This window comes from Alexandromys fortis, unplaced genomic scaffold (genome assembly GCF_014885135.2).
Source record: "Alexandromys fortis isolate MF-2015 unplaced genomic scaffold, M_Fortis_MF-2015_v1.1 scaffold_170, whole genome shotgun sequence".
Taxonomy (NCBI): domain Eukaryota; kingdom Metazoa; phylum Chordata; class Mammalia; order Rodentia; family Cricetidae; genus Alexandromys; species Alexandromys fortis.
The window spans coordinates 3,631,144-3,642,287 of NW_026068084.1; the positions used below are offsets into that span (position 1 = coordinate 3,631,144).

The following is an 11,144-nucleotide window of genomic DNA, read 5'->3' on the forward strand; positions in this document are numbered from 1 at the left end:
AACATAGGCCGATATTCCTTTCCCAAAATACTTGGAACCAGAAAGGTATCTTGTATTTTCTTTATGCTGCTCATCCTTAAGGAGTAGTACTTTAGGGTATGCAACCAGTCTAAACTGAAATTCATTTGCTTCATATACATCTTATATATAGTCTAAAGTTATATTTTCAATGATTCTTTGCATTATGTATGGTATAATAAGGTATCATGTTGTCTAAATAATTCAGATTTTGAATATTTAGGACTTAGAATTCCAAAATTAGTAATGCGCAACTTGTACAGACATTATATTGTCTTAAAAAAATAAGATTTTAAACATTTAGGACTTAGGATTCTGAGATTAGGAATGTTCACCTTTTAGATTTAGGAAGCGATAAGCTAAGCCAATCAGTGGTGGTGCATGTCTTTATTTCCAGCACTTGGGAGGCAGATCTCTGAGTTCAAGCCAGCCTGGTCTACAAAGTGAGTTCCAAGACAGCTAGGGCTACAAAGAGAAACCCTGCCTCAAAACATACATACATGCAAATAAATGAAAAAGAAAGTGATAATCAAGCAAAGAATATAATGAAATTTTTTTTCCTTTTCTCTCTTTTTTAATCATCAGTACTTTCCCTTCTTTCAGGAGATCTACCCAGTAAGAATAAGATCTGACTTTAATTACTCTATTAGCTCTAAGAATATTTCTAATCAAATGCTACCTGTGACCCCACTGCTACCCAAAAAGACCAGAAGAATGGTCCTCTAACAAGGCCAGCTACAGCAAGAGCTGTGTCGAGGATAAGCAGACCTGGGGATTCAGTACAACGCTGGAAACAAATTGATAAGGAGAAAACTATAACACACATGTGTGTACAAGGAATGATGATAGCTGGACCACATGGTGGGCATTAAGTAAATGTGCTTATGAATATGTATCCGATCACATGCTGTAACAGACTCTTGTCACACACCAGCTCTATCGGTGTCTTCAGAGCAGTCAGCAATAGCAGAGAAACTCAATTTCACTGCTGTCAGAAAAGTGAGCTTACCATAGAGATTTATGATTACGAGAACATTTAAATTTGTTATCTTTTCATGTACAAAAGAAGAAATAAGTCAATTAATAAACATATGCTAAGGAATATCAACTCTTTAAACTTTCAAACTTTTCATCAAAGCTAACAAAACAATGTCCTTCAATGGTGCATTTTAAGTATAGACGGTCATGAACATGTATAAAATCTTCAGCATGTACTAGCAACTCACAGACCAAGATACTTGAGATTATATTTACAGAAAACTTATAAGGACCAAGAAGCAGAAGGAAGGGATCCAGTAACTCACCCAATGACTTTGTACGCTGATAGCATAAGAGGCGTCTGGCCATTGACATCTGTCATATTCACACTCTAGTCAAAAGGAATCAATTAGCAAAACTGAGAATATAGTATAAAAAGTTGCATTTCTTAGTAAATAAATACTTTAACACATTCAGCCCATCACTGCTCTACAAAAATAGTTCAAATATCATTTAAGTTAAAAACAAAAAAAAAGGTTGCTTTTACAGGGTAAAAACCCATAGAAGAAGGGCTGGAGAGATGGCTCAACGGTTAAGAGCATTGCCTACTTTTCCAAAGGTCCCGAGTTCAATTCCCAGCAACCACATGGTGCCTCACAACCATCTGTAATGAGATCTGGTGCCCACATCTGGCCTTCAGGTATACACACAGACAGAATATTGTATACATAATATATAAATAAAAAAACAAGGGAGAATCTGAATATATGATATAAAGTGTTCTATGATGCAAAAGGAAGAGAGGACAGCTGACAGTCACCATCAAATATGACACAGAGATCTAGATGACATATGATTTAAACCTTGACACATGGATTCACACTAACATTCATCCAATAATAGTGAATTACCTATCTTCAGAGTCATTTTTTTTTTTTTTTTGCACTTGCTTCAAACAGTTAAACAAGAAAAATTCAAAACTCTTTATATTTTCTGGAAGAGAAGGAAAAGGGAAATCATATCCCAGTAAGGACACACAGTCCTTTCACACACAGTGGCTCTCATCACGTCGGAAGAGTCTAAAGTTCTGAGGGTTCTCAAGGCCCGGGAGAACCAGAACTTGGAAGAAGCACAAAGGTCTCCCCCTCCTACATCTTCCCAATATGAAGCACAGGAGGAGGCTATAATTATTCTACTTCCCTGGGCTGTCTGAGAGAAAGTGCTTATAGAGGGAGAACAACCAATCCAATGGCATTTGTGCAAACACGCTTTCACACCCATTCCAGACAAGACTGCTAACACATAAACCACCTTGCTGTCAGAAAGCGCACTCCATCCAGCAAGCACAGCTCACAGCGAAACTCCCACTGCTGACAGCCTATAATTTAACCTGTGCTCTGAAGGACATCATTTTCATGGAATTACTCAGAGAACAATAAATAAGATGCAAACATTCAAACCGGCCTCCCATTTGAGTCCAAATAATGAAAGCAAACGACGGGTTAATAGTGATCTGACTACCATTTCTACACTCAAGCAAAAGAAAAATACAGGCTTTGAGGGCATGTTTCTGAAAAACCCTGAAAATTACTGGTCTCGTCAGAAAAACTATTACAGGCTTACAAGTTTAAGAAACATTAAATGATGCTGAGCTAAAATAACCTGTCTCTCCCCCTTAATGTAGTCAAAAACCCCAGTGCTGAACAGCTAGGTTGGCTTACCAAGGTTAATTCTGAGTATGTGAACATCCATTAACCTATAGTTTAAAAGTCAGAATAGATTAGGGCCAACAACCTTCCCGATACCTTCAGATCACACTACCTGGAATACAGGAACATTTCAGAACATACCTGTCCCTTCGAGATGAGATAGGCTATGATCGGCATGTGCTGAAAAAGGACAGCCAGATGAATGCTGCTGAACCCCTCCCCGTCTATTAGGGTGGGGTCTGCACCATGCTGGAGTAATAATATGACCATAGGCAAATGCCCTTGTCTGTAAATAGAACAATTTTAAATGTATTGCGTTCTGAGGAAGTAGAATTAAAGCAGAAAAAAAAATATCCAGGAAGAAGCTACATTTCTACATGAAGGATTCTGGCTGGATGAAAGAATGCTCTCCAATAGGAAGATGTTTTAAATACTGGCAGTTGTACATTTTTATTTATTTTTAGGTGTGTATATACATGTGTGTGCAAGCCAGAGGAGGCCAGAGCAGGGTGTCTGATTCCCTGGAGCTGAAGCTGCAGGCAGTTATAAACTACTCTACAGTGGGTTCTAAGCCAGAATTCTGGTCTGGTCTTCTGTAAGAGCAGCAGGGGCTCTTAGGCACTGAGCCATCTCTCCAGCCCCAAATATCTTTTACTTAAATACTCTAGATTCAGAATTACATGATCATGCTCGGGGCAAATGATAAACTTGATAACCTTACACTTTAAATCAAATGCTATGCTGCTAAAGCATGTGTAAACAGCAACAGCAAATGACTAATGCCAACAGTGGAACTGGTTCAGAAACTAAAACATAATCATACGCTAGAAATATAAAATTAAGTATAATTATCAGTGTAATTCTGAAAATGTTAAGAACCATATATATGTTTATAAACCATATTAAAACCCATATACATATAAAGAACCATATATGTTATGTATATGATACACACATAGATACATATATGTACGTGTATCTCCAAATGTAACTCATTTTCATGTAAACTAACAACATCAGCAGCTTGAAGTAGAAGAGTAACCCTTGGGTTCTTCAAAACTCTTGCCTGTGGAGAACAGATCCAGTGCTCTGCTTTGCAGTAACAACTAACTGTTCACTTCAGTTCCAACCTCACCACACAGAGTGGTCAGGCAGACAGACTCATTCCCTCAGCATCACAGGATCAGTGGATCACACAGCAAACGGGGAGGCTAGATATCATAACTGTCACGGTCAGCCAGCCTACTCAAGATCATCATGCATCAACTTCAAAGGCGTTTACCCATTTGATCTGAAATATACTTTACTCCTATTCTGTGAAAAATAAATCTCTTTATTCTATCTATCTATCTATCTATCTATCTATCTATCTATCTATCTATCTATCTATCTATCTATCTATCTTTTTTGTGTTTTCAAGACAGGGTTTCTCTGTGTAGCCCTGGCTGCCCAGAAACTCACTCTGTAGACCATGCTGGCCTTGAACTCAAGGGATCCATCTGCCTATTGAGTGCTGGGAATAAAGGCCTGCACCACTACTGACTGGCAAAATCAATCTGAAAGGCTGGAGAGTGAGTTTACAGTTGAATTACTGCTTTAATTCACACAAACCAAATAGAAGAGATGTTCATTCCAGTTTCGAAACAGAAATTCTAATACATTTGAGTCTGATAACCATACTGCAGCACAGGGCCAAACACTAAACAACTCTTCTGGAAACGTTAAAACAGTACTTCATTTTGAAAAGAGGAAATAAAAGAAAAGAAAACCATTCTCCCGCCTGCAGCTGAGGTTGAGACCTGCTCCCACAAGCCACACAGCTTAACGTCAGCTTGGAAAGACATCTTACCGGATGGCCCAGTGAAGAGGAGTTGAATTTAAATCACCACCCAACTGATCTATCACAGCACCTTTGGAAATATAAAACCTGTTAAAAGCAACAACAATAAGACATGAAACTTAAGATTCATACTGAGAAAGAAAAGTCCTTCCTCTATCTCCCCACCTGCCCAAGACAAGGTCTCATGTATCCCAGCCGGGCCTCAAACTCGCTATGTTGTAAAGATGACCGGAACTAACTTCTGGTCCTCCTGTTTCCACGTCCTGGGTGCTGGGATTAGAGGTGTGCATCATCACATCCAGTTTGCACGTGGCACTGGGATCCAACCCAGGGCTCTGTGTCTGCTAGGTTAGCACTCTACCAACCCAGTCTAACTTTTTCTCAGCACTATGTTATAAAACAGAAATTAGAGTAACTCTCCTGAAGGGCCCAAACCTACAGAATCTCAAAAATATGTAGGACAGCAGCAGACAACTCTCTGGTGAAACAACAGTCCATGTATAATTATTTCTGCTATAAATAGCATTCCACTATCACCCACATAGTTACAACACGTAGTAACTTCCCTGAACATCTTAATGACTATAGTACTCTTATAGCTTCAAAAGAGAAACGGTGAGATTTTATCAAAATCTCAAATTTTCAAAAGAGAGAACGGTAAGATTTTATCATTTTTAGCAGTTCATAATTAGAAGCAGCATGTGAGAAGGATTTTTTAAAGTAGCAAAAAAATGAATTTAAAATCATTTTAGACAAATTAGAAATGTTTAGATAAATTATGAACGTTCCATTTTTGTGAACATAGAATATGGGGTACTGCTACATTGAACCTATAAGGTAATAAAAACAATTTTCATCTCTAGTTTAGAGTTTATTTTCTTACTTCAAAGATATGCTTTGTATATCACATTATCTAAAGAATAAACCACAAGTTTGTCTGTTGGTATGATCTGTTAGATTTTAAACTAATAAATTTAGTTCTTTAGGCCTCAAGGATTTTATACATATAGTCCTCTGATAAGACCATGTACACCCAAATACTCACTACCCACTGCCATTTTACACACTAAAGTAGAAATTGTTACACCAAACTGTTAGGAAGCTCCACCCAGCCCCTCTCCTCCCATTCCAGACCCTGTCTGTCCCTGAAAAAGTCCACAAATGGTGGCTTCATCCCCAGAGGGCATTCAAAGCCCCCTCCTCGTGGCTTCCCATCATGGTTTCAATTCTTCCCCTGGGATCACTCGGGATTGCTTTGCTCAGATTAAAAACCTTTCACAAACAACAGGTAGGCAGCAGAGCATCCTTTATAAAGAACCATTCCATGCTCACTTCAAACATATTCCACATTTAGCTTTTCTCAAAGTTTAATTCTCTACCTATCTATTCCTCCTGCTGCTAGAACACAAAATGTTTCAATGCTTTTTCCAGAATCAGCTTCTCTCCTGAGACTGATGTAATGCTAGTCCTTTTTTTTTTTTTCAAAACACATCTGCTTTTATTTACTAGCCTTTATCTTTATGATGGTCCTCTTCAACTCTACAGTAAGACTGCATACTCCAGGTATTCATTTACAATACAAGACCATAGGTGGCCCAACTCACACACACACAAAAAAAACAAGACAAGAGTGAGTTCTAGAACCACAAAGACCAGTTTACACGCGCACACACCCCCGTCTTACTTTACAAGCTCCAGTCTGTTGTTAATGGCAGCCCAGTGAAGAAGAGACACATTTTCTCTGTCTGGCTGTCTGACATCATATCCTGCTTCTACCAACTCTTTACATCGTTCAAAAATTCCATATCTTAAATAAGAAAAAGAAAAGGATAGTTAATACATTATAATAATTTTATGTGTAAAATTTCTTCCCTTTATCATGACCTTTTTTATTTTTATTTTTATTGTGAATCTACACAACTCTCTAATCAAATGTAAATACAAAGTTCCTCAGTATACTTAGAGGAATCCCCGCAGATGCCAACATCTGTGCATATTTAAGTCCTTTACATAAAACAGTGTCATATATAATAATTATGCATATCTTCCTACATACTTAAGTCAATTATAGGTTACTCACAATATAGATGCCATGTAAACAGCTGTCATACCATATTGTATAGGTGACCAAGACGAAGCTTTACAATTTTATGAATGTACAGTACAAGTGCTGGTGCAGTATTTCTTGAAAACTTTTTTTTTAAATTTTAGAAAAAGTTTTTATTTTTCTGGTTTTCACCACAATATTACACATAGTCTTATAATACAGCAATGTTTCATGTTAAACTATACTTTCTTTGTTTCGTGTGGTTTTATTTTCTGTTTCTACCCTACGTTAATATGGTAGCTATTTCTCTGCTAGTCTTAGTGTTCCAAGGTTTTCAGCTTTTGTACTTACTGCCTTCATCTGGTTTTTCTTCCCCAGTTCAGTATTACTGACAGAAATAGAACAAGGTTTGAAAGTACCTTTTAGAATTATAGAAAATAGAAATTTCTTTTAACTTTGTGGAAGACTGTTGATTGATATCTGACCAAGGTGTTGGTATTTACTTATTTCCTACTTTAAAGTCACACATTTAGAAAATATTAGGTAAATTGTGAGTGTGGTTGCCTACTACATATAGAAACACTGGGTACTAGGCTTCCTGAGTCATGAATCCTTTAAAATCTTGCATTAAAGATTGTCATGAAAACAATAATTTTGAAGCACTATGGAACTATAAAGGAGACCAATGAGCAATAATGATGTTTTCAGTAGAATACAAATTGTATTCACACTGATGATGTTTTATTATAGTAAAGTATAAAATAGATGTGCCATTTCTAGTTGTGAAATAGTTGCACACATACAGCACTCAAAAGAGGAATTGCTCCTCACAATGCATGTATTCCAGTAAACAGTTCTGCTCTCTGTCATCCTGCTTAGGTGGTCCCCTTCAGCTAATAGACTTTCTTTTTTTTTTTATTGAAAAAAAAAATTTCCGCCTCCTCCCCGCCTCCCATTTCCCCCCCCCCCTCCCTTTTCCCTCCTCCTCCCCCCACTCTTCTCCCCCTCCCCCCACTCTTCTCCCAATCCAAAGAGCAGTCAGGGTTCCCTGCCCTGGTGAAAGTCCAAAGTCCTCCCCGCTCCGTCCAGGTCTAGGAAGGTGAACATCCAAACTGGCTAGGCTCCCACAAAACCAGAACATGAAGTAGGATCAAAACCCAGTGGGAAGCACATATTTTAATTAAGGGAGCCATCTTAGGGTTGAAAACATTTTGAACTCAAGATTGGTTGAAACTATGCTTACTTAACTTCACAATGGAGAATTGTTTGATACGGTCCAAATCTAATTAATGCACGAAGGGAACATAACGCAAGCCAAAGTAAGTTCAGTGTATGATCTGATGGATTAATTCATGTGGAGCTGAAACAGACTTTCTTAAACTTTAGTGCTCACACCTGTCCCCTGCAAGAATTGCACTTGTCTAAGTACATATCGTGTTGGCTCCTGACAAGTCTTTTTTTTTTTTTTAATTCAAAATGTGTTTATTAGGATGGTTCCCACTCATCTCGAATCAGATGTTTTTAAGTGCTGCTTCCTCCTAAAGGAGTGTCCTTCTGTCAGCCTTGCTTTTCCGCCTGTTGGCTGACAGAGGACAGTGGAGCAGCCGACACACAAGACCTGTTTGTGCATGGCTAAAGACTGTGGTGATTTTACAGCATCCTCCTGACTTATCTCTGAAGCAAAGTGCACCTGACAATGCAGACAAAACCCTAAAAGCAAACTTGGAATGGAATAAATTCAACAAGAAATGGCCAAAATGTAGATCCAGGCAAGGAGGGAATGAGGAGTCCTTCCTGGAGAAACTAAAAGATGATAGACATGCTGTATTTTAAGAAAGGGGGCATTCTGGACAGGAGAAACAGCATGTATAAAAACTGAGATGTGAAATATACAGATAGATGTTTAATGAAACAGAAGCAACTGCACAAACAATATAGTAGAGAAGGAAGAGACGAGTAGGAAGGGCAAGAGGTAAGACCACTCAAGGTAGAAGAAGATAAGACTCTACAGTTCAGTGGGAAACCAAGAGAGTAACTTGAAAAGAAAAGTCCCGGGAATTTAAGTTTTAAGAACGATTACATTAGTGGCAATATGGAAGCTACTCAGATCAGCTTAAGAATAGAGTTCAGAGACCAACAAAGGGGTGATGGCAGAGAACCTAAAGTGTGAGGCAGACAACAGGAATGCAAAAGGTGCATAGGAGATATTCAACCTATTGAGGTATTTCTTCTAATACTTTCATAAATTCAAAAATCATTCATTAGCAACTCCCCCTCCTCCTGCCTCGGTTTCTCTGTAGCTCTGGCTGTCCTGGAACTTGCTCTGCAGACCAGACCGGCCTTGAGCTTAGAGATCCACCTGCCTCTGCCTCCTGAGTGCTGAGATTAAAGGCATGCACCACCACCTGCACAACATTTCTTTCCAACAGAAAGTAAGCACAGCATATATCTTTGGCACTTTCTCTGAAACTCATTTCTATCTAGAAGAACCTGAAAATGTCAACAGGCTCTCAGAGGTCAAAAATCAAATCAACTGGCAAATGATCTCACTTTTCCACACTGTTAAATGTTAAATGCTTCGTAGTATTTTAAAGATCAGAGGCACATGTATGTCAATACAAAGTGAGAACAGTACGTGGAAGCTTCTGATAATGGCACAGCGTCACAGTTGTATGTTTCATCTTTTGAAGGTCACCTGGGTTATTTTACTGGAAAAGAATAGTTTAGAACGTCTTTCTCTTTGCTCATTTCTCCTTCCAAAACAACTAACTAAAGATGTCTCCACAATAATTTGAGAAGGTCCAAGACCTAACGGAACATCAGAGATGAGTTCTCACCAAGTGTCCTTGTGAATGCAGTGGGTACCTAGCATTTGCCACAACAAAGCTTTCCAGGTGACAGAGACATTTCAGTAATTCCCTTTCTGATTTAAGCCAATATTCCCCTTATGAACACTCTTTTCTTCATAGCAATACAAACTACCAAATCATATTCACCAATGTAGTGGGCCCTGAGCCTCTAAACTTTAGAAACACTGGTAGTTAGGATACTCAAGTAATTGTCAATATATGAATTATGAACATAAACTTTAGTCAGTGTTAAGGCCAACCAGAGATTTAACAGAAATCACTTTTTTTTTAAATGGTGATTTGATGTGTGTGACTTATGTTAAATGAATATTATAATGTTTATACTTGATTACCTCAATATAAATAACTACCAAATTCTGTCTGATAGACAATGTATTTCAAAATATGCTCAAATACAAGAGGTGAGACAGCCACTGAAACAAACAGGCTCTACAAAGATGAAAACACTGGCAATAACCGATGTTATAGATGTCCACGTATGATCACAAGCAGAAATATCTTAGATGCATTTCTATTTTCAGACCCATTATTTGCTTCAAGTGATCAAGAGTATACTTCTAACTATCTTGTCCTCTGGTGCCAGCAAACAAAAATATAGGAAATATATAATAATTAACAATTAATATCTATAAACATGAGCTGGCATTTCCCATCCCACTCCTGTATTAGGTTACGGCAAGCTTTAAATTCAAATTTAGAGTCTGGTTTTAGTCTTGTCCCAATTCATTCATTCATTCATTCATTCATGCATTCACTCATTCATTCAGTAAACAATTTTATCAGGCACCTAAAAGACAGGAACTATGCAAAAGGCCTGGGGCTACAAAGATAAAGGAGATTTAATTTTGCTAAAAAGCTGCTCACAACCAAATGGAAGTGCCTGATGCACAGCCTGTATACTGCACTAAGGACTCTGATGCTGAAATGGCAGATACACTGGTGCTGGCACTGAGCTGTAGGATACAGTAAGGAAGTGCCCATCAAGTACCATCAATTGCACACACATGATCAGAACTGAACAGGCTGTACAGATAAAACAGAGCATCTAGTAGACTCACTGTGTAGCCTTGACGATGTCACAGTTACTCGAGTCCTCTATAAGAGGAAGAATTTCTTTTGCCTTCGCAAGTTCTTGGTTTTCGTGTGCACAGACGTTGTGTCGACCAAATCCCGGAAGGTGGGAGCCATGGCTGTGATTCCTGCACTGAAGAGTAAGAGCAATTGACAAAGCATGTAAAAGAATCAATGTCATAATCCAATTATATAGCAAAGCATTCAACTATCAATACCTGTGCTTTAATTTCTTACAGGAGTATCTTGGAAAAGATTTTATCTTAGATACTTACTATTGGAAAAACCCTTGTCAAAGAACAGGTTATCAGAAAAGGCACGGATGTGCCTTGGTAGTTGTAGCAATAGAGGGTCATGGCTACTGACACTGTAGGGACATTATGAGGATCTTATTTTTAGAGTTGTGGGTATGATGTGGGAGTGTCATATATCAATCTGTTGATTTCATTGGTTAAGTTATAATAAACCAGCTGCTTGGCCTCATGGCTTGGAACATAGATGGGAGGAGTAAACAGAATAGAATTCTGGGTGGAAGAGGAAGTGAGGTCAGACTCTGCTCTGCTCCCGGAGAGACCCGACAGCTCTGCTGGAGCAGAGACGCCATGCTCAGC

At 38.4% G+C, this 11,144-nt stretch overlaps 1 protein-coding gene across 3 annotated transcripts in view; it reads right to left on the reverse strand.

Annotated features, from left to right (window-relative positions):
* Positions 1–11,144, reverse strand: part of Zdhhc13 (zinc finger DHHC-type palmitoyltransferase 13) — a 45,299-nt gene that overhangs the window by 22,591 nt on the left and 11,564 nt on the right. For 2 of the 3 annotated variants that reach the window (XM_050122094.1, XM_050122093.1), the window contains exons 2-6: positions 10,521–10,666; positions 6,230–6,352; positions 4,555–4,632; positions 2,847–2,991; positions 1,323–1,387 (exon numbers count right to left, since the gene is read on the reverse strand). In XM_050122094.1, the coding sequence (XP_049978051.1) occupies positions 1,323–1,387; positions 2,847–2,991; positions 4,555–4,632; positions 6,230–6,352; positions 10,521–10,666 (557 nt within the window). Of the gene's footprint in view, positions 1–1,322; positions 1,388–2,846; positions 2,992–4,554; positions 4,633–6,229; positions 6,353–10,520; positions 10,667–11,144 lie in introns of those variants that run through there. The other variant, XM_050122095.1, reaches the window with a different exon arrangement.